At 35.0% G+C, this 24,694-nt stretch overlaps 2 protein-coding genes across 3 annotated transcripts in view; both read right to left on the bottom strand.

Moving 5' to 3' along the window:
- Positions 1-655: 655 nt before the first annotated feature.
- LOC112049695 (centrosomal protein of 135 kDa) lies at positions 656-10,862 on the bottom strand. 2 transcript variants are annotated; one of them, XM_052884514.1, is made up of 9 exons: positions 10,558-10,862; positions 8,689-8,776; positions 7,755-7,923; positions 6,750-6,873; positions 6,078-6,224; positions 4,793-4,994; positions 4,126-4,304; positions 2,828-2,932; positions 656-900 (listed from the first exon to the last, which is right to left on the bottom strand). In XM_052884514.1, exons 1-9 carry the CDS (start codon positions 10,570-10,572, stop codon positions 745-747), a joined length of 1,185 nt encoding a protein of 394 aa, XP_052740474.1. In that variant the 5' UTR covers positions 10,573-10,862; the 3' UTR covers positions 656-744. The 2 variants fall into 2 exon arrangements, with proteins under 2 accessions (XP_052740474.1, XP_023943461.2); XM_024087693.2 differs by having other exon boundaries at positions 658-900; positions 4,129-4,304; positions 10,558-10,858.
- Positions 10,863-19,151: 8,289 nt separating this feature from the next.
- Positions 19,152-24,694, bottom strand: part of LOC112049683 (uncharacterized) — a 40,581-nt gene continuing 35,038 nt past the window's right edge. The window contains exons 6-7 of the mRNA XM_024087678.2: positions 24,218-24,314; positions 19,152-23,629 (exon numbers count right to left, since the gene is read on the bottom strand). Of these exons, the coding sequence (XP_023943446.1) occupies positions 23,476-23,629; positions 24,218-24,314 (251 nt within the window). The 3' untranslated portion in view covers positions 19,152-23,475. The remainder of the gene's footprint in view (positions 23,630-24,217; positions 24,315-24,694) is intronic.

Raw genomic sequence — 24,694 nt, 5'->3', positions numbered from 1 at the left:
TGTACACAGAATTTACCTCTCTACAGATTTATTATAATTACCTATAGAATAAATAGCCGGTTTCAAAGTTTCCGTTCCCGTTAATACGGGGACAAAATATAGCTTAGTTCTTTTCCGTACCCGCGTAGTTCCAGTTCCTGTGGTTTCAGAAATAAAATATAATCTATGATACTCACAAACTACGCAGCTTACTACTGATAAAAGAAATTACAAAATCGGTCTGGGACACTTATAATATATTCCCCGTGGTCCCTTTATAATATACTGTTATTTATTTATTTATACTTTATTTGTACACCACAACATAACATTTGTATTTATAACATTATTTAAGAAGTATGGATTAAAAGAAACATCAACTTTTTTCAATTGGATATGCCTAAATATATTTTTATACGAATATGCAAGTAAAATTATTTTATTTTATTAGATCATTAAAAAAAAAGCAAATTGCCACAACTGTGATATTGCTATCAAAATATATAAATACGACAAAGTTTACCTACATGATTGATTGTAAATAAAAAATCCACTTACGAAAAACATATAATATTATATATTCTGATTAAGTATACTTGTATATTATGAAAGTTGCAGATGCAGATTTACTGACGCGCGAACGAATACAATATCTTTCTTGTTTGTTATATTTATTAATTTTGTTTTATGGCCAGTCAAATAAACAATAAATCCACAGTTTTTATAAATAATAAAAAATATTTAAATATTTCTAATATTGAAAAATCATGGCGTCATATTAGGTGTATCAACATAATTTTTACGCGCTAATTCGTTGATTGCGGTGTGAAGGTTAACTTTTTGTCTGGCATCTCTTAATTTATTTGTTGTATCAATAATTTGCTTATCCAGCAGATCTTTCTTCTGTCTCAGTTTGACAACCTGAAAACAAAATTCTGATTTTTATTTGGTTTTTAACAATGTTATTATTTTGTAAAAATAAATTAAGACAAATCAAATCAAAATTCATTTTTAATAAATTGTGCTTAACAAACACTTTCGAAACATCAGGTAATAATATTATCAGATTGCGGCAATATTTAAAAGGCTAGCAATATTTAGGAACTACTTAATTGTTTCAGTCTGTGAATCTGAATGTTGATAGATTAAAACAATTAGATGCTAATTAAATACTCCAACCGTTAAATTATAAGTGGTTATTGTAACGTGGGTAGTGTTGTTGTACGGTAGGGGTATAGTAGGGGTATGGTAGGGTAGTTGTAGGATAGGGTAGTATAGGGTAGGGTAGGGGTAGGGTAGAGGGAGGATAGAAGAAGGGTAGGGGTAAGTAATCATAGGGTAGGGGTGGGGTAGAGGTAAGATAGCAGTAGGGTAGGGTAGGGGTAGGGTAGGGTGGAAGTAGAGAAGGATGGGGAAGAAGCGCACATTAGTCAATGTGAAGCTTGACCGGGTCCGCTAGTAAGAGTATAAGAGGGATATAATTTTCAGTCCCGTTTCATAGAAAATTTACAATCAGTGGGAAAATGTCTTGAGATGCTAGTTAAAAATTATTCTCGTCATATATCTACATACAAGCATGTTATCTCATAGGGTAGATATAAGGTGTTAGATAACTTTTTCCTACTATAAATTCTTAAACACGCGGGAAAGTAGAAAATATCAAATAGAAAAGTAATAATAATCTATTAATTAATATTATTAACTACTCTTTGTAGGAAATTGTAAAAACAAAACATTATACAGATAAATAAAAACAACATGAAATTATTTCCATTTCGAGTAAAAAAATAACTCCATAATAAATACAGTTCTGTCATGGCCTTGGGCTTTCACATCAAATTACAGTGACAAAGATAGCGTGATGACGAACCAGATTGAACTGGATAATAAAAAAAAAACAAAAAGAATATTAAAAGAATGAAACTTTATGCACAGTAAAATAGTACAAGAGATCACCTCTTTCAATAATAATCGGACCTGAGTATCAACTGCTAAATTATTTGTAGTCTGTTGTATCACACTAATATTAAAAATGCGAAAGTGTGTGTATGTATGTGTGTAAAGCCGGATTTTTATTTGTCTGACGTGTTGTGTTCTGACGCATCAGAACAGAATCGGTATCCAAAGTTTGTTCCACCTTTGCGCTGCGGTTTCTGAAGCGATTTAGCTGAAATTTAGAATGGGAATAGATTTTACTCTGGATTAACACATTTTCATCGTGGAAAAGTCCATGGTTCCCGCGGGATTTGTGAAATACTGAATCCCACGCAGACAAAGTCGCGGGCGTCCATTGGTGTTAAATAAAGATTGTCCAGCCGTATTGTTAGCGTGTGGATTTTTATGTACCACATTAAAGGAGTATTAGACATTCGCATTTGGTTCGCCACAAGCAGAGCTAACTTTGAGACAGCTTAAGTTTACCTTTTTTAACCGTTTAGTGTTTTATCAACATATACAACAATTAAAATAGGTTGATCTATTTTAATTGTTGTATATCAAAAATCCTCTCGTCTTCATAACATTTTACATCTCATTTCAAGTTTTAACTCAATTAGATTTGAGAGCTAATCCACATTGGGTCACCATAGCAACCGTTATCAACAACATAACAATCATGTATTTGCAAAACCGTAGAAAACATAATACTTTAATATGAATTTAATGGATAAACTGATGGCGATTGCAGCATAAATTTATTCATTGAGGCAAACGAAAACATATTCTTTTAAAAAAAATAAAACAAATAGGTTACTTCTCGCTCCGGTTTCAGACGACTGGCTTTTAGACAGAGCTTAATAAAAAATGAAATTACAAATTGCTGATATAATAGGCCTTAGGCATGGCATACCTCGTCGGTGGCGTCTTGGAAATCACGCAACAAATTCTTTCTGGTGAGTAGGCCTGCTTTCATTCGTTCCGCTTCGAGAGACCATCGGAGCTTGTCGCGTTTCCCCTATCAACGACATTAAACACTTAAGTGTTAATATTACTATAGTAAATTATACGTGTTCATTAAAATAGTGATTATTAAGTGCAAAGAAGAACCGAAGAAGTTTGTTGGTACGAAGAAAAGGTGTCATGAGCATGAGCTTTTCGTAAATTTTATTATTTCTAATTATGTTAATTTGATTTAAAAGTTTATTTTGAAGCCATGACTACAGCTCACGCATCTTAGTTTATTAGGCTTTAGATAAACTAATTGTATACATGTAAATAGATTATATTAGATAATACATATTATATTACACTATATACAATATACGTATTATATAATATTGAATGTATTAAAGAATGGTGGAGATTAAGACGAGTCAGAAATTATTTGTGATGTATATACTAATATTATAAAGCTGAAGAGTTGGTTTGTTTGATTGAACCCGATAATCTCAGGAACTACTGGTCCGATTTGAAAAATTCTTTCAGTGTTAGATAACCCACTTATCGAGGAAGGCTATAGGCTATATATTATCCCCATGTTTCTACGGGAACGCGAAACGCACGGGTGAAACCGTGCGGTGTCATCTAGTTATTGATATTAGAATAATGTATAAGTGATATTATGCTATACCTCACTTCAATGAAGTATATGCAATAGAATAAATTATGGGTGAAGCCCAATAGTTTAATAAAACCTTAGAAACTGTACAATATACCTAATAATATAGTACAAAGTTAACTTCTATTAAAATATCAAATTGTTTTCTTCATATCTGATATCACGTATAACTTAATTTATTTTCCTGATACACTGTGTTTGCGGAATTAATACTTATTTCAAGTGTAGTTATCAGCGCGGTTGATAGCGTTAAATAAATAAAAACGTTTATTTATTTAACGCTATCAATTTTTACATTACATTTTATGTACATATCTAACACTTTAATGCCAACACCAGTATTTGTATAGTGGTGTTGGCATTTTTGTTTATTGTTTTCTATTTTTGTGGTTATATATACCAAGTTACAATAATATATTACATCTCTTACGTTATAGTTATTGTAATGTTATTTATGGTATTATCTGCATAATATATCTGCATAACAAACTATATCCAAACTATTATCTGCCTATGTTTTCGTCTGTCAAAGAGCATAACAAGTAAGTACATTTACCAAACGTCACATTTTTCACTGAGACTTATACCACTACCTTGATATTTCCCAAATCTTCTCTAGCACGTAGCAGTTCAATTTCAGCATCCCCTAGATCGCATTCAGCAAAATCTATCACCTCTTCTGTGTGTTGCATTTTCTCTCTTATGTGTGCCAATATTTGATTGTGTTCCGTACAATTGGTCCTGTTCTTTATAAGTTCATCTTCACGCTCTGGGAAAATAAGTATTTGCTTAGGCTCGATTAACGATTTCTTAATATATAAGCTGCTTCATATTAAACGAAAAATTTGGCACGGTTCTCCATTATTTATGAGTACCTATAATGATCATGATTATAGTATTTTTATTATCTCCTATTAGATCTCTAATTATAATATTCGTGCGATTTGCGATCCTAACGAAAATATGCTCGATATAAGCTTTTATAGTATAAACGCTTAAATGAGGCATATAATAAGTCTTATTGATAGAATTTTGTCTATGTGTCCCTCTATGTGTGTATGTCGTCTATGTGGTCTAAGCACCCTCTAAATAAATGGATATATTGATAGCCTCATGACTATAAATCCTTTTGACAATCTAATTAATATACCTTCAAACTAAACCAATAATTGTTGCCTTAACCCTGGGGAGAATCCTAGATCTTGTCGGTTAATGCAGTTTATAGCAGTTTCATCAAAACATGTATAGCAACTATACCTTCAATTTTCGACAAATAGTTCTGCTTATCAATATAGAGCTGTTCATATTGAGCAACGTTCAGTCCTGGAGCTATAATTTCCAATTTACGAACAATAGTTTCCAATTCATTGACAGCATTCCTCACTCTTATATAGCGTAAGCGTAGAGCCGACGCCTGTTCACTTTTACGTCTTTGCAACGTCAGGAAGCGTTCGACAGTCTGAAATAATTCAATTTACCACACGAGTTTTTTGTTCATTCTTTAATTGAGTAGAATTCAGTAAGTAAGAAGAATATGGGTTGTTATTGTTAATGATGAAAGTTAGTGTTGGATAAAATATCACTTGACAATTAATCTACAAATATTTGACTGTTTAGATTTAATAGTTCAATGTTAACTTTATGAATCTAGAAAATTTATAGAAATGCCGCCGCCTTTGTGTCATTCACAGCTTTTCTATTCCGGTCTGAATGTATTTGTCGTATAGTTACCGGTCATATTATATGTACCTATAAAAGACTTAGCACCTAATATGCTTCGGATTGACAGGCACAGGGCAGCACAATGTAGATTGTATTCTTTGCATGCTTTGCACGCAAATTGAAAATCATTGTTTAATCAAAAGAACAACAGGAAATGATCTCAACTTAATATTAGGTACACTGTCTGTGGAAAGCACAGTGTTAGACTGCCTGTCCATCAAAGCGTAGCGAGGGAGCGTAGCGGAGAAACGGACTAATGTGTAGCGGAGTTGCAGGTTATGTTTAATAAAAAAAATATGTTAAATTTAATTTATTTAATCCCGCTTCGTTTCCCCGCCCCGCTAATCGGTTTTACATGAATTTTTAAACTATATTGCAAGTTCCTGTCCACCTAAGAGGAGCGGAGATTTTGTGCAATCCTATTGGTTAATATTTCTCCGTTTCTCGGCTCCGCTGCCTCGCTCCGCTTTAGCAGCATAAGCCGAACCCCACTAGGGGCACTGCTGTCGTCAACTGAGTTGCAGTAAGCCGCTGGATGCTGGCGTCTCGAGATCGGATGTTTGGAAGACCGTCATGTCACCCTTTTAAAGGCTTCCACTGAAAACCAGCGCTGCAGCTAGCTGCATCTTCATGCTGTATGGGAGACCTTTATTTGGTCAGTACACTTTTTTTGTACCTTAGTTAGTTTTAAGTTTTTACTGACCAAATAAATATATTTTGCTTTCAAAAAAGTTCTAACACGAGGCGATATCCATCGGCCGATAATGATGATACACCTAGATAACTGTTTTATTGTAAGGAAAAATTAAAATATTATCACCTTTTCAGAAATGGGCTTGCCTTTTTTAGAATATATAAGCCCAGTTCCTGTGGTTTTTTCATAGTGCTGCAGTGCGTCAAAGTTTTTCTCTGCTTTCTCCAGTTTATTTGCATATTCGCCTTCGATAGTGTTTAGTTTAGCTTTTATCTATAGTATGAAAACTAGATCAATTATATTATAATTATTAGAATCGTTGTTGAATATGTTTGAGTAGATAAATAAAGAGAATAATATATATTTTTAAATCTATACTTAATATTATAAAGCTGAAGAGTTTTTTGTTTGTTTGTTTGATTGAACGCACTAGTCTCAGGAACTACTGATCCGATTTGAAAAATTCTTTCAGTGTTAGATAGCCCATTTATCGAGGAAAGCTATAGGCTATATTTTATCTCTGTATTCCTATGGAAACGCGAACCACACGGGTGAAACCGCGCGGCATCTACTAGTATCAAATGAAAGAAAAAATATTTAAAGTACAATTTGCCCATATTAAGAACTAGCAGACCAATAAAATAAACAAATACTTTAACCTTTTAACTGGTTAAAATCTAACATTAGAAAGCTACTCTTTGATGAGTTACTTATTTTATATGAATATCTGAACGGGAAATACGTGGGTAAAACCGCGGTACGTCTGCTAGTGTATTAATATATTGTTATAGATATTACATCAGCCATTTCTATGTCTTCTTTTTCCTTCAACTCTTGGTAACTCAAGAGTTTTTGTTGGTATTTTTCTTCTAAATGCGGTACATTTTCTAGCGGTTTTAAAACATGCTCTAGTTTCCTTTTTCTGAAAGGTAAAAACATTTTCTTTAATGTAATAGATACGTGTTTTATTTCACTAATAATCACTTGTAATGTTTTCATTTTCATTTTGTAAATATAAAAGTTATTATTATATGCACTTTAATATCTACTACCTATGATATTTTTTTTTTTTATAAATAAATATACTTAAACAATACACATCACTATCTAGCCCCAAAGTAAGCATACTGAGTAGCTTCTGTTATGGGTACTAAGATAGTTGATATACATTTATATACTACATATAAATACTTATATAATGTATAAATACACACATAATATAATGTAAGTACGATCAAAAATATACATTCTTCAACTGATCCTTCATTGAGAAAGTTAAAAAATTATCAAATTATTCTAAACTTATTTTATTTAGTACAGGAAATCTAGAAAAAAAAAACATATAAGATTTGTAAAGGAATAACATGACTGGAGATTTTTTAACCATCGGTAGGGAGCAACCCAACATGCTTATCTTGAATACTTTGACCTAAACTATCGGTTTTACATTAAACTTTATTTGAAAAAAAAATGTAGAGGACATTCTCATCTACAACTACTGCTTCTATCGTATGACTTTAAATATGGAAGGTAGGTGGCGCTGAAGTTGCTTGAAATGTGTTTTTTTCAGCATTTTGTGTATAAAAAAATATTTTACGACTAAAGTACAAATGAGAAAGTTGTTCCTCAAAAATCTCCCTAGGTTTCCTGTACTAATACAAAGACTTAACATAGAGATAAATTCATTTCAATTAATTGTTATCAGAATTTATAGTCTATAATTTCAGATTTCAAACCATATAAATTACAATGCTGCCAAAATGGTCATTTCGATGGTAAATAACTCGGATTTTTACTACTCACTTGTAATATTCAGCAAGGCGACGATGAAGCAAATTGTTCTTTATTTGTGCGTAGTTACGGTCGAACATAAGATCTTTATAAGCTGCAAGATATTCTTCACGGTTCACAGTTAAGGACGCGGTCCCTACTCCGTGGCCTATTTGGTCGAGGGACTTATCTTCTTGGGTCACTGGAGAATAATTAATATTTATGGTATCATATTGTGACCCTTTATATCCATAACCATTGACCATATAATTTATTTATTTATTTAAATTAGTTACACAAATCTATACTTATAATAAATCTGTAGAGAGGTCAATTCTGTACATGAAATATATTTCCAAAATAACTATCAGGGGGTGATTAGTGATCGATACTGATGCCAAAAATGCAATCAGTAAAATTTTCGTCTGTCTATTCGTTATAGAAACAAAAACTACTCGACGGATTTTAACAAAACTTGGTGCAATTATTTTTCATACTTCTGGTCAGGTATAGTATACTTTCATTACGCTACGATCAATAGGAGCCGAGCACTGAAAGGAAATGTTGGGAAAACGGGAGAAGTTACTCCATCTTTACAGCGATACTACTGTAAGGGCTGGATTAAAGAGGTCTAAGGGCGGACGAAGTCACGGACGTCCGCTAGTAAATAAATAAAAAGTTCTATAATTAGTTTGATTATTACTGAGCATATGGTAGTTTCTTACATTTCACACACGTCAGAGGCGTCTTTTCTGCGCCTAGAATCAAATTATTATAGCTTGGCAACTTCGTTCGTAACACTCCCCATAGTCCGCGTGTAGCGATGAATGAAAACCCAAGGCACGACTATATCACCTCACTTCCCCGTACGCACGATTTCACACCCACGCAATCTTTCCCCCCGTCGCCCGCATATCATCAATGAACTCGCCAGATTATATGCAATAGATAGAGAGTATTCATTTACCACTGGAGGTAGAAGAGTCATCTTCATCCGGAATTTCTTGAGCTTTCTTCCCTTTTTTGTTTTTAATCTTGGAGTCTTTACTGGAAGCCTACAAATTAAAAAGAACAGCAACATGTCAAAAAATTGGCGGATAAAGCCATATAAATGTTTTGTCTGGCGGCAAAATTACAGGTAGGTACTGGCAATAACGACTATATCTCAAGTAAACAAGCAAAAGGCAATATTTTATCAAAAGTAATTTTAGCGTTCCGGTACGATGTCGTGTAAAAACTGAAAGGGGTGTGGATTTTCATCCTCCTTCTAACAAGTAAGCCCGCTTGCATCTTAGATTGCACCATCACTTACGATCAGGTGAGATTGTAGTCAAGGCCAAGTTAGCAAAAAATAAAAAAAAGTGCAGGCAAACCAGCGAGTTCCCTGATGTTCTATGATGTTCTATGATGATGATGATAAGAAACTGAACGTCCTAGGTATCACTGAGTTTCGGGCCTTTTAAGGATTAGCTTATACGCTGCAAATTCTAGATTATGTTGGAACACTGTAGATGGAAGCTAGTTCCACAGATTATATGAAGATTATATAGATAGATGCGAGTTTGTAACTTCATGCTTTACTTCAAAATGTTAAGTTTTTAGCGATACTTTTCCATGGTCATGTCATGGCTGTAATTTTACCAACAAATACTACCTTCACATTTTATCGTAACACGATGCTAAGCGGTAAAAACATATATGCGATTAGTAATTCCCCGAAAGAGCTCTTACAAAAAACCATTTTCTACTGCAATTTACTATTTATGCTAACGAACTTTACATTTTCATACGATACGGGGCAACGTAGTTATAAATTCCTTCGTTTTATTAGACAAAGGCACTCCACACACTAGGCAGCCACGACCACAACTCATTCTCTGGCCGTGGTCGCAAAAGCTATAGTTTGGCTACAGCTATATTTACAGCCAAGACCAAAGTTGGTCGTGAAGTGGCTAATAGTCTTACCTAGTAAGTGGCTAATAGCCTGCAGTTGTGGTTACTCATGCAATACTAGCTGGCCGGGCCGCATTGTTCGCATTGCACTGAATTAATGCGACCAACCAAAGTCACCGACATAGCTCAGCGAGTCGCGGAGTTGAAGTGGTAATCGACAGGGCACAAAGAGCCCAAGGTGTCAGAATGACGACCTCGCATTAAAAAGCGCAGTGATGGTCCACCCCCCACTAGATGGACCGAGCATATCAAGCGGCAGGGAGCCGCTGGATGCTGGCGCACCAAAACCTTGGTGTTTTGAAGTATATAAAAGTTGTCTATGTTCAGCAGTGGACGTCGACGGCTGATAACGATGATGAAAATTAATTAGAGCGAGAGCGCTCTTAACAAAGTAGACGTCAATCATGGTCGTAGAGGTCGCAACGACCAAGCGACCTCTACGACCATGTCGGCCTCGTCTGCGGGCAATTGACCAAGCCAAGTTGGAGTCAAGTGTATGATGTTTGTAATAGTTTCTTCAGTTAACCTGGTCGTTGCTTGTACTGATCGTAATCGAGGCCGCCTAGTGCACGAGCTGCCTTAACCAAACTCACAAAGTCATGAAAATGTAGACCGTCTATAAAAAATGCACAGCAAAGGTGGTAGCTAAATTAAAAAGGTTTGTGGCAATGTACGAACACAAGTTCTATACACGCGAATCCCTAGAGAGTACATGAAATCTCAAAATAGTCTTTAACTGTATTGAAATAAAATGCCCGGGCTTTTCCACTTTTGGCTGTAGGTATTGGTAGGTAGAGTCTGCCAGGTCTCGTGTACCTAGTCTGAGTCGCAAGTCACGTCAGTCATATTAATTAAGTTGAAAGGGGGAAAACGTTAACCTTACCTTAGATTCGGCCATGTCGCGTGTTCCGCTTGAATTACCTTCCCTTTATTGATCTGTTTAAGGTTAAGTCAAAATTATTTTAATCCATTATCGTACACAGCACAACATGCAACTTCTATTTGTTGCTATGGTTACGCGTAAACAATTATTGATTTGTATCATGCTTTTGTCACGTTGTTACATGTTTTTAATCAATTTTAAAAAAGTCATTTCTGTATTTCAGGCTAATAATCTATGTTTGTATGTTAGTATATCCGCTAATTTCTGTGAAAATCCTATTTGGATGGGGTTTGGGTTATTTCATCATTATCAACCCATATTCGGCTCACTGCTGAGCTCGAGTCTCCTCTCAGAATGAGAGGGGTTAGGTCAAATAATAGTCTACCACGCTGGCCCAATGCGGATTGGCAGACTTCACACACACAGAGAATTAAGAAAATTCTCAGGTGTGCTGGTTTATGTGCTAGGTTATTTAAATGCTTATATTGCTGAAAAGAGGAGAAATAGCATTTACCTCGCACCTTGTAATTTGGAGATTGATTTGAAAAAAAAAAATTACCTCCTTGCCGTTTTTCTACATTCTAGTAATCTTTTAGTTAGCCTCTTATATAGTCAATGTGCTCTATTTTCAAATTTCAGCCAAATCCGTTCAGTACTTTTTTGCGTGAAAGAGTAATAAACATCCATACTATTAGTATTAAGATTTAATAAACATTTTCTCATATTTTTCGTTATGAAATTTTCATTTCTATTTTATTATGAGCATGATTTACTGCACTTTAAAATTTGATACAAAGTATAAAAGTCCTAACTGAAGTGTTTCAAGATTTATTACGAATGGGAACAAAGAGACTTGGATTTTTCCTTGTGGGATCCAATTTTATAGCGGTCATTAATAAATTACATTGCCAAACTCAGACAATTCCCAAATGAATGGTAAGTCTAAGTAAAATACAGTGTTCGTTAAACAATACTCATGTGAATCCATTGTAAGAATAATGTATTAACTCCAACGACATTATATTCATCATCATCATCATTATCAACCCATATATTCGGCTCACTGCTGAACTCGAGTCTCCTTTAGGCATCAGAGGGGTTAGACCAATAGTCCACCACGCTGGCCCAATGTGGATTGACAGACTTCACACTCGCAGAGAATTAAGAAAACTCTCCGGTGTGCAGGTTTCCTCACGATGTTTTCCGTCTCCGTTTGAGACACGTGATATTTTAATTTCTTAAAATGCACACAACTGAAAAGTTGGACATAATATTGTACCTACTTAATTCCCAGTTTCAGCCCCTGTAGCCAAGTAGCACGACTAAACGCTTCGAAAGACATATCTTGATTACGTGACCTGTCGCTAGCAAATGTCATTCCTATACATTTCTCTAGTTATCGAAGCGTTTGCGATCGTAGAAAGAGAATCGACGTGCCACTTGGCTACAGGAGCATTTTACAAGCATTCATGTAATTTCAATTTGAATTAAAGCCTCAATAGATCAACGGTCTTCGTGCCGACTCCTAATACAGTCTTTCCTGACTAGTTGAAGGGAATATTGGTCATATTTAGATGAAATGGCAAATATTATTTAATAAAATAATAATAATATTAATAATATTGTGTGTGCGTGCAGCCTGTGAGCCATGATAGCCCAGTGGATATGACCTCTGCCTCCGATTCCGGAGGGTGTGGGTTCGAATCCGGCCCGGGGCATGCACTTGTGTGCATTTAAAAAAAATAAATATCACGTGTCTCAAACGGTGAAGGAAAACATCGTGAGGAAACCTGCATACCTGAGAATTTTCATAATTCTCTGCGTGTGTGAAGTCTGCCAATCCGCAATGGGCCAGCGTGGTGGACTATTGGCCTAACCCCTCTCATTCTGAGAGGAGACTCGAGCTCAGCAGTGAGCCAAATATAGGTTGATAATGATATGCAGCCTATGTTTCAAAACGAAACTTCTAAAAGTTCGTAAATACAAACAAAACTGGCTCAAAAATTCATCAATGCCTCAATTGGCACGCTGACGTAAAAATTAAGCCAGAATGGTATTTAACTGTTTATTAGTTCTGCGAAAAGAATTCGCTTGTAGCAAGCATGCCAAGAAACAACTTTTGACAGAAATGTATGCCTACTAACAATATATTAGACGTGCTGACTGCTGGATCGCGGAACATTTTTTAAAAATACTATGCAGTATTATGTAAATGAATTAACAGCCTATGACAGTGAGACCTCCCTCATTTAATAAAAACTGAAAATTTGTACGTTTATCAATGATATTTTATGCTTGAGATAAGGCACTAGCGCATCAAAACTGAGGCGGACAGATGTGGAAAATTGACTTCATTTCATTTAGTCGCTTATTATCAACGAACGTTATTTAAACAAATAATACCTAAATATCGTCTACAATGTTGAGTTGTGTGTTCAGGAAGTATATAAACTATATATACATAAATATATAATGGGATAAAAGATAAAATTGTGCAGGTGTGGCTTAGTGGTGTAACTAAATTCGGATCACTTTTTGTGGTGATTTTGTAGGGACGTAACCTATATATAGTATAGAACTATCATTTCTAAATTTTCATCATCATCATCATTATCATCATTACGGCCCAATACAGGGCCAGGCGTCCTTTTTACATGAGAAGCTTAAACCCACCATGATGCTCCAAGATGGGTTGGCGAGCGAGTTAATGATAATCATCAGGACCGACGGCTGAACAGGTTCTCCGAGGCTTTTTTTTATTCTTTACAAGTTGGCCCTTGACTACAATCTCACCTGATGGTAAGTGATGATGCAGTCTAAGATGGAAGCGGGCTAACTTGTAGGAGGAGGATGAAAATCCACACTCCCTTCGGTTTCTTCACGGCATCGTACCGGAACGCTAAATCGCTTGGCGGTACGTCTTTGCCGGTAGGGTGGTTACTAGCCACGGCCGAAGCCTCCCACCAGCCAGACCTGGACTAATTAAGAAAATCTCAATATGCCCAGCCGGGGATCGAACCCAGGACCTCCGTTTTGTAAATCCACCGCGCATACCACTGCGCCACGGAGGGCGTAAAAAATAAATCTTAGTATCACCACAGTCAACCTGAACTAGAACTTGATCCCTGGACCTCAAGATCCGAAGCCACATAGGCTAACCACCGGACCAACAAGATCTTAAGTTATTCAGTGATTTATTATAAAATTATCACTTCATTGACGCATTCGACCACGTGTTGTATTTTAGAACAAGAGTCTGTATTAACCAGATCTACCTCATTTCATAATAGCTAAAAATTTCCCAACCCGTGCTTTCATATGCCATAGGTAACTTCAGCAAATATTCAAAATAAATCTAAATTCAAAATGCAGTTTGGACCGATTTGGCTTTGGGAGATAGCAGGTCTCAAATTTCCTAGTAGATATTAAACGTAATTGGTTTGCAGGAAACATTATCACGAGAAATCATGTCCTTAGTCAAAGATTTTATAGTACTAGATAAGTAGTAAGCGCCAATAAAGTGACTACCTCGAGACAAAGGTTTTACATTACTAGACATGTCTAAGTACGTCAAAGATGTCAAACTATCTTAATTAGTCTCATAGTAAATAATACCTAAATACTGTCTTTATTGTCGAGTCGTGTGTTTGAAGAAACACAATTTTGCATGTACTACATGTGAGCTGTGATGATTTTGTGGACACGTAATATATCTATAGTATAAAATAATTGTTGCTCTATACATATCATTTTAAAACCTGCTATGTATCTATGATCTATGATGAAGTTACTATGATCCGAATTCCTTGGTTATCTACTGTTACCCATGGTAGGACTGTAACGGACGAAACAAAAACAGAAATATTCGGCGCAATGCTATTAGGGACGTATATCGGATGACGTCATGTTAATTCGTAACGAACGGAGAGGTTTAAATATATTTTGTTAAAACTGATACTTGCCCTTAAACGTTATACTTTCCGTTGTTTGCCCGGCCCGTTATTTTATTAAATAGGTACAATTAAAGTATATAATTGCGCCGCTTACAAGGACCATAAACTAATAAAGCATTTATAAAATGAAGAAGATCTGGTTGTCACTGGCTCTCGTTTTCAAAGACCACACGTGGTAGAATGCGTCAATAAAGTGATTATTTTATAGAACAGATGACTACGATGCCACATTTATTATATATCGATAGGAAATAGAGCTGTAAGGAGTTTAATTGTTTCCAATTGGCAAATAAACAAAATTTCCGTAGATATATATTTATTTATAGTTACATCATAATAGTTCTGGCAACATTTCGTTGTACTCACACCGTGTAGTAGGTACTTGTATGTGGTATGTAATTTCTAATACAAAGTACCTATTAGTTTATTTGTAATCATCATCATCATCATCATCATCATCATCATCATCATCATCATCATCATCATCATCATTAACAGTCGATAGACGTCTCCTGCTGGACATAGGCCTCTTGCATAGATTTTCAAAGACCACTGTCTTGTGTATTCTTACGGGAACGGGAACCACGCGGGTTAAACCGCGCGGCGTCTACTAGTCATCCAAAGACTAACAGATGGTAATAAGCCATATCTATAGAACAAATACTTTTAGAATTATTAGATTAATTACAATTATAGAAAATTAGACCTTCAATACCTCAACGGTAAAAGGGTCATTACTCATCCCCGCGGGGTGGTGGTTTGATCCCCGCCCCGTTGGTCTATTGTCGTACCCACTCCTAATACAGTCTTTCCCGACTAGTTGGAGGGGACTGGGCATATGCCTGACTGCGCATGCGGTAACAAACATTGGTTTTTAGTTCTTTGCCCGTAAGAACCTGCCTGCACCACTACAAAGAATTTAGTCAGAACTTTACGAGCCTTAGCCTTACACCACAGTTCTTACGAACTCAATGACACCTAACATGTTAAAATCCGGGCAGCCGTTTGGACTGTAGGGCGTGCCAAAGAAATGGACATACATACACACAAACACACATACATACATACAAACATACACACATACAAACGCCCGAAAAACCTTACCCTCCTTCTGACACACTCGGGTAAAAACAATAGTTAAATGAATATTGACGACAAAGAAATTCTAAAAGTTCCTAAAACATATTAAAAATGTTCACAAATTTTATATTACCCAAGTTTCAGTTTTTATTTTGCTGTAACATAACTTTGTGAAGCTGCGCCAACTTTTAGCACCTTTTAGTACAAAGTTTTTAAAGGATTTTTTTTAGCTTTTGTGCTTTGTAAGTATTTAGTTTGAGCATGTTGTTTTAATACCATTAAAATTATATTTTTTTTCCTTATTTTATTTTATAATTCCTGTTTGGTAATCTTAATTAATAAAACTTCGCAACATAACTTTTATACTTTTATGTTGAGCACAATTTTAAAGTACTCATGAGTTATCGAGTATTTTTATTATATTTTCTTGTTTCGTTCTTTTTAGCCCCTTTTTACGTAGTCGGGTTATAGTTTTTGAACTTTTTTTTTATTTAATTCTTTTCCGTTTCCCAATTGAGCCTAGCCTTGCAATATCTAGTACTTACGACTTACGAGTACCTACATCTACATGACTGGACTTTACGATCGCATTTTATAGATATATTTTGACTTAAACAATATGATATATATACATATCTGTAATGTGCTCGTGAAGACCTTTCGTTTGATACCACACATAGTCATTATCTCGGTTTAATTTTTTTCAAGGTTAGAATATGAGGTTTAAATTCCGTCATATATTTTTTTTATAAAATGTATATAGCCTATGTCTCAATTTGAATTATTAAGAATCTTTTGACCCCTCATTTATTAAAATCGGTTCAGTAGTTTAGGCGCTACGGTGGAACAAACATACATACAAAAATACATATTCGGCTTCGCCGTAGTTGGGTAGAAAATATCATTTTAGGATATAAAATTGTAGATTTTCTTATTGTTAAAGTTAGCTGAAAATTAAAACTCCAGACCAATTACGTATATTGCAGTTAAATTCTGTTTTTGACATAAATAACAAATACTTATATAATTTATAAAAAAAAATATTTATTTAATTTATTACACTTAATATCTTCCATTTACGAATATAAATTACGCTTATCAAAGAGGAGGAACTGGAGCTTCCAATTTTTCACTCAAATAATATTATCATCAAATTAATTTGAAAGAACACACCTAATGGGTACTCGTATGATATTTACCGGTTCATTAGCACGAATGGCCTTTCCTTCGACGTTTTTTGGGACACTAACCTTTGTCTGAGGTTGGCGGGTGTCACAGCCGGGCTCTGGGAGATTGCCAGCTTTTCGACAATGCAGGACTTTAAATAGACTGACAGAAAGTAAATACTTCACACTTCTTCTAAACGTAAGTTTCAACTCAACTTGTCGATGATATCGCTTACCTCTTTCACTTGTAAAGCTTATCTATACTAATATTTTAAAGAAGCAATTTTTGTTGGCCTTATCAGAAGGCTAAAAGTCACTCAGCGGGCGATGGAGCGAACTATGCTTGGAGTTTCTTGCGTGATCGAATCAGACATGAGGAAATCCGCAGACGGACCAAAGTCACTGACACAGCTAAGCGCGTCGGGGAGCTGAAGTGGCAATAGTTCGAAGAGCCGATGGACGTTGGGGTCCCAAGGTGTTGGAATGGCGACCCCGCACCGGAAAGCGCAGTGTTGGTCGACCCCCCACTAGGTGCACCGAAGACATCAAGCGGATTGCCGGGAGCTGCTGGATGCTGGCGGCTCAAGACTGATGTGCTTGGAAGTCCATGAAAGAGGCCTATGTCTAGCAGTGGACGTCCATCCAATGATGATAATGAATTTTTGTGGTATAGCAGGGGTAATCTCTGGGTTTACTATACCGATTTTGAAAATTGTTTTACCACTAGAAAGTCACGTTTAGGCTTTGTTTTATTCTCGTGTTCTCACTAAAAATCGGAACTACCATAGATGGGGCATCGGCTTGTATTGTTGATGATACTCTATATAAGTTGTGTCATATATTATAACCGACTAAAATTGATTTTTTTTTATTCTTTACAAGTTAGCCATTGACTACAATCTCACCTGATGGTAAGTGATGATGCCATCTAAGATGGAAGCGGGCTAACTTGTTAGGAAGAGGATAAAAATCCACACCCCTTTCGGTTTCTACACGGCATCGTATCGGTACGTCTTTGCCGGTAGGGTGGTAACTAGCCGCGGCCGAAGCCTCCCACCAGCCAAAAAAAGGCCGTTTATTTCCGATAGCGTTCTTGCGATTGGTTGCTTGCGTAACTGTCAAAGCGAAGCATAAGAGTCTGCTAGTATTATCATAGTGAAACTGTACAAACCGAGTAATATTATTTACTAGGAGATGCCGCGCAATTTCACTAGCACAGTTTCTGTTTCTGTGAAAATACAGGGATAAAATAAAGCTTATGTTACTCGCTGGCAATGTTACTTTTGAATGGTGACGTGAAAGCGTAAAACATATGAACTCACTATTGTGTTTGTAAGGATTACCATAAAATATGTAATTATTTTCCGTTACAAAATTTCTGTTATTCTGAAAATATAATGTAACCAACAAACACTTTTTATTATATTGTCGCGTTACCAGAGCAAGAACAATGTAACGAAACATCGCATAACATTATCACATCACATTACAGAACGTAAATTACAAACAACCTCAATTTGTCTTGGCATTAGTAACATTGCCGAGCAGTGAAAATAAACAATGACATACTTTGCAAAAACAAACAGAGAGTAAAAAAGAAAATCTCTTTTTTTTTGGAGTGTTTACGAACGCCTGTGACTTTGTACGTGTATAAAAAGTAGTCTACATGTTGCTCCATACTTACTGCTCCTATACTCTATCTTCCAGAGACGGACAGACAAAATGTAAAAAAAGCTTTATTATGTATTAGTTACGTGTAAAACTGTGTTGTGTTTTGTGTCTGCGTGTGTGTATGTGTGTGTGTGTGTAGAAGTATTTTTTTGAAATCACATACAGACTGTTCAATATTTCTATTCTAATGTGCGCTTTTTCCCTACCTTTCTCTACTCTAACCCTACCATTACCCTATCCCTATAATATCCCTAACCTACCCCTAACCTACCTCTACCCTACCCCTATTCTACCCCTACCTTACACCACTTCAAAACCTTCACTAATTCAAAATTGCAGAATGCTCCAAACAAACTTCCACTCCCATTTTAGGGAAGTGTAGGGTTAAATAGAAACACAAAAAGTAGCCTATGTCACTCTTCACCCTTTCAACTATCTACACTTAAAAAATCAAGTCAATTCGTCGCTTCGTTTTGCCGTGAAATACGGACAAATAAACAGACACACACACTTTTATATTTATAATAATATTAAGTATGGATATAAACAATATTGAATATTGACTGATGACTAAATAGCTAAATAGAAGTTTATGTAAGTGCCTACCTAAATGTTTTCCCGATAATTGAAACAATTTGTATGTCTCTTAAGAAATATTTCAACTTGAAATTAATGGCATCATTAGATTTTATATCCAAAAACTGTGTAAAAAAACAACTTTAGGTTTAGATATAAGGAATTTATTTTATTATCAGTTTTTTTTTGATAAAATATATTGAAAGTATATAATATAATATAATATAACACCAAAATATAAGACAATGCAAAAAGATTGGAATAACATAGTTTTAAAAGATAGCTTTTTGGTGACATTTTGTAATGTAAAGGTTCATTTACACGAGCAGCAACTGCTACCGCCGACGGCAGTCAACTGCAGTCCACTGCAGTCGCCAACGACTCTGCAGGACTCAACGGCAGGTAACGGCAGTCAACAGCAGTCGACTGCAGTCGCCGACGTCACACGGCACTCAACGGCAGTCAACGGTCGTCGACTGCAGTCGCCGACATCTCGGCAGCAGTCGACGGCGGTCGCCGACTGCAGTCGACTGCCGTTATTGGTAGCAGTTGCCCGCTGCCGTTGGCAACTTACTGCTCGTGTAAATAAACCCTAAGTCGTAATTATTTAACTGGTAAAATCTCAGACCAACTATTGTATAGGACCTGCCTCGCTAGACGTTACTTTTCTGTCAAAGTATATGATCAACGATCTAATGCGATTATAAAAACTGTCTCTATAGCGTCGATGTTAAATAGTTGTAATTAAAGAGCTCCGTAAAAATACCTTTATGTGTAATTGAATTGTGTAAAAAACGGGCAAAAACTTCTAGCTTAGTATGAGATATACACAAAATCTAAGCTCGTTTTCCTCAGAATTTTGTTCGTGACTATGAGTGCGATGAAGGTCCTTCTATAATTGGTCTGAGGGTAAAATACTTCACAGTTTTTTTCAATACAGCTAATTTAATAATAGATACGTACATTTTGATTTTACAATACATAAAATACTTTCAAGTATAGGCTATTCCAAGCAGCGTCTGTATATTAGATAGTCTAACGACTAAATACTTACTCGTATATTAACTTGATTGAACTTTTCAAGTGCACTTTGCTTTTAATTTATTTACATATAACAGTAGGTATTATAATATTTACGTGAGCACTTATCAAACATTTAGTGTTCATTTTCCAAACACACACATACATTTTGGGAAAAATATAATATTATTTTCAAAATGGCAATACAATATTTAAAACAATTTGTTTTAGTTTTAACATGCATAAGAATAAAAATAATTGAATACAAAACAAACATACGACAATATAAAACGACATTCTTTGGCAGATTTTTTACATTCTCCCTATAGCCAAAACTATATTATTTTCTACGTCATAACACATAAGATAAAAGCAATTCTTTCATCACTCATCAGAAGTGCACACAGTACATAAATAAACATTTCGTAATCATCTCATTTGGATTCAATTCATCAATCATTAATTAATAAATAAATAATTATATTTCTGTGTGTTTGTCCTCTATGCGCTTCTAAATGTAGATACTAGAACTAATAAAGTTGCTAACGTTCGTATCCCACCGTACGTCAATAACACGCGAAAATGTATTACTACGCATAGTTCAACTGACAGGCTGCATACTATACCTACTTTACATTACTGTTATTATAAATTATTTCATACATTTGGGATGACCTTTATGAACTTTAAAAAGGAGATATAACTTTTCTAAATCACGCAGATATTCAATGAATCAAAGCAGTAAATACAATGTGTCTTTTATTTCGTTAGACGCTATAAAAATCTAGTCTTGAAAGTTGAGTCAATGATGCCAACAAATGAATCATTGATCAACAGCTTGCCCGGTGACAATGTTTGGCTTTGTTTCATTTTCTCTTAGTTTTTTATTAATTTGTAATACCATTGGCACTGCTTATATTGGCACTTGTTGTTGGGTTTAGTACTTACTACACATAAAGTGACGTATCTATAATGTCGGAGAACTAAAGGAAAAACCCAGTCTCTATACAAACTCGGGCCCAAATTATACGAATGATACAGAGCTGAAAATTGGCCATAAACTATGACATTTAAGGAGAACTCATGAGGCAAATTTCAAATAAATATATATTTGCCTAATCTATTATATTAATTATAACAAGTGGGCAATAATTCGTATCCCTTTGACTTCAAAATTATTGCGTTATCTGTCTAACTGACAGGAGACAGTTTTAATGAGGATTTGACACTAACTTAACTATTATGTTTAATAACATCTCGTTCATTGATTGATTCTGACATTGACAACGCGTGTTTGCAAAGACAACTGACAATTAGTGAAATACGCATCAAAGAGGATATATAAATCACCATGCATTTGCAAAGCTGGGTCGGTGTGAAAATAATGAAATCAGCTTATTTTCCCTGTTTGCGAATATTAATTTGGCTTAGATTTTAATGGAGTAATCTAGTAAAAAATTCAAGATTTTTAGTACATTTTTCATTTCTGTATCGTTCTGAAAAGTGGGCCCTATGTCGGACATCTCTTTTACCGTTGGGCTCTTTTACCGCTAGATCTCTCACTAAAACGACTTTTATGGTTGAATGACACCGATATTTACCGTCGAACGACAATTAGTGTTCCCATTGGAAGAAATATATACCCTCTAAAAACTGTCGCTGCCACATAATGAGAATCCATAGTCCTTTCACATTGGGATAATTACGAAATGGTCATATGATATATTAAATAGATTGACTAGATTAAATTACATATTAATAGGTACTTATTTGTAAGTAATAATAATAGTCTTATGGCAGCAAGTAATAAGATAACAAATGACGTGCGATTCAAATAAGTAGTCGTCTAGTTCAATGTTTTATTTACTAAGTTTATTTTTATATAAGTGTTAAAAAGGAGTACCTTATATTTATTAAAGGTACGATATGCTCTGCGGTTCCGAAAAATATATAAATAAATGTTTTATATATAAAAATGAATTGTACATTGATATAATTATCTACAGTATACAAGATCATGATATGATATTTATATTATTTGGTCCAAATATTAATTTATACAAAACAACGTCACTTACCATATTTGAATCGCACGAAGAATAATAACACTAAACACTTTATAGAATAATAATAAGGCTGTCGTTAATCTCATAAGTCTAAGGAATACATACAATGTAAATATACCTTAGATAATACATTTCAAGCGAGAAATGAAAAAACAACATTAATAACAATACACAAGACATTTACCTATAAGATTAACAAGGCATAAAACAAGTAACGCGAGTTTAAGAATACAACGTAGACAATAATTATTTTAATAGAACAAGAGTCGATATACCATAGAGCCAAACCTCCTCATTATAAAAAGCAAAGTATGTAAGTCATCAGAGCTCATCATACCTACTCCTACCGTAGTAAGTACGATAGGAAACTATGAGTTTAGAATGTAGTGGCTTTGTGAGGTAGCAGACCTCAAACCGTCTCTACATTTACACTTAACTTTACAGAGACATAAAGTTCTCTGTTTACTGGATGAAAAGTATATTATATCAAATTAAATATGTCAATAAATATATTGGCACTGGTTAACAAAGAAAAATTAGTCCAGGATATGATTTTGATAAACTCGCAATCCAGAACTGAGTTTTCGCAGATAACCCTATACCGTGTTCGTAATGTCATTTTAACTTGACTTTAATTCATTAACCACTAGCCAAAATCATGCTAGTTACCTACTAGTATCGATTTACCGGTTTATACCTGCCTACCCAAGGGTTGTGATGGAACATAAATTATATATATATCAACCTAACATTTGTATATTCTCTAGGCTTCATACTTTCAGTCGCCCCATTGACTTTGTCAGTTCACCAGTGAAAATTAAAAAAAAAAATGTTAGTTAATCATGTTCTGGGCTGAGGTTTTAGGCAAATATTTATTGGTATATTTAATTTGATATAAAAAAACTTTTCCAGTAAACAGCTGATGGGTGAAAGTCTTCTTGTAATGGGATCCTCTACTATATCAATGTTTTTCGAAGTGTAGCTGCGAAGCTAAGTATCAGGCAACTGGAGACACGATTTCTTGTACAAAACTAGGTAACGAGGGAAGTATAAAAACATTACGCTTCATATTAAATTGTCTGGATTCTTGAAACCTGCTGTCACCCAAAGTCATGGTAATGTTCAAACTCCATCTTATGTCTGGTTGAATCATGAGCTGACACATTCAGCTTTTATAAAATGAGGTAGGTAAGGCCTTCACAGACTCATTGTCCACAATGAACGGAACAGTTACAGATTTTAATGCAACCCAAGGTCGTATTCAAAATGTACTCGTATATGGAAGACATAACAATTACAGCTATTGGTCATTTGAGCACTGTTCAAAAGATACTTGAGGAAAAGTCGATGCGACGGAAACAGTCTCATTGGGTTTAGCCTGCGGCGTCATCGACCGATGATGGTCGGCTCGTCGGCCATCGCAAGCTCGTCGGTCGCTGCTTTATCACCTTTTCTCTTGCGGGAGTACCAGAGAAAGGATGCTGCAGCGAAGAGATTTACTAGGACTACGAACCACGCCAGGAAGAAGCTGATGTGAAAGCTGTAAAAAACGGTTGTCTGTAAAGTCGGTTTACTGACGATAGTTAAAAGTGACAACGTCATAGGAAAGTACTGATGGTATGGTATGGTATGGAACATTTTTTTTTTTAAAAAAATGTTCCTTTTTTAAAAAAAATTAGTTTGCTAAAAATATTAAATAAAAAAATATAGGTATACAAATCTTGCCGCCATTTCACGTAGGCATTTTATAGCAGTACTCGATATACTCTATTTACCAACAACCAAGCTAGATATTAAAGTAGAAAACGCATGTTTGTGACTTATTTATTTTAAATTAAGTACCTATTTTTTTTTGCATAAATTGATATTCAAAATATATTAACTATATTTATCGTTCTAAGCTTATTAATCAAATTATTTTCATGAATTTATGAACAAGTAAATAATAATTATTATTAGGTGTGAAATTACTAGAGATCAGTTCATAACCTTATTTTTAATTTGGTTGTTGGTAAACAGTGCCCAATGTGTATGGCTTTAGCACACATAAGTTAAGTATAAAACGTTTGTTATGTTTCATTCTCAATTTTATTTATTTCTACTAGTGTTTCTCACTTTTGACACTTACTAATGGTAAGCTGGATGTGGATAGATATATTTCAAGTTCTTCTTCATGTGATCTACCGCTGACATCATCACTTGCACGACCACGAAAGTGCACGAGGCTGTCAAAAATAAATATTCTGTTAGATAGTAAGATAATATCATGCATTTAGATATTTTTATTCCTTTATTTTCTTTAATATTGATGTACAAATAAGAAAATGATTAATTGGTACGTAAATAGATAAACGGTGCTTTTGCTTAGCTTGTTGAGTAAGTTTTGGGTTTAATGTTATTTTAGAACTCCATTATATCTTAGCATTCCATAGATTCACCGTGCAGGTGCCGGGTCCATCGCGTGGTAGAGAGAAAAACACCAAGCAAAGTCCAGGACTTGTGATACTGGATACTTGTGTAGGGTTAAGGAATTCGTTGACGATCTATCAACACTCCCCTTCTCTTTATCGTAACTAAAATAATGTATTTTATTTAGATTTTTGAA

This window comes from Bicyclus anynana, chromosome 11 (assembly GCF_947172395.1).
Source record: "Bicyclus anynana chromosome 11, ilBicAnyn1.1, whole genome shotgun sequence".
Lineage (NCBI taxonomy): Eukaryota > Metazoa > Arthropoda > Insecta > Lepidoptera > Nymphalidae > Bicyclus > Bicyclus anynana.
The sequence above is the reverse complement of the archived record's forward strand: the minus strand, read 5'-3'. Positions and strand labels throughout refer to the sequence as shown.

Bases quoted from the DNA above. Each gene is read 5' to 3' on its own strand.
- LOC112049695 (XM_052884514.1), bottom strand. The intron at 6,874-7,754 runs GTGAGTAGTAAA...TTTACCTTTCAG, and splicing joins CGCCTTGCTGAATATTACAA to AAAAAGGAAACTAGAGCATG. The intron at 6,225-6,749 runs GTAATATCTATA...TTCATACTATAG, and splicing joins AAGACATAGAAATGGCTGAT to ATAAAAGCTAAACTAAACAC.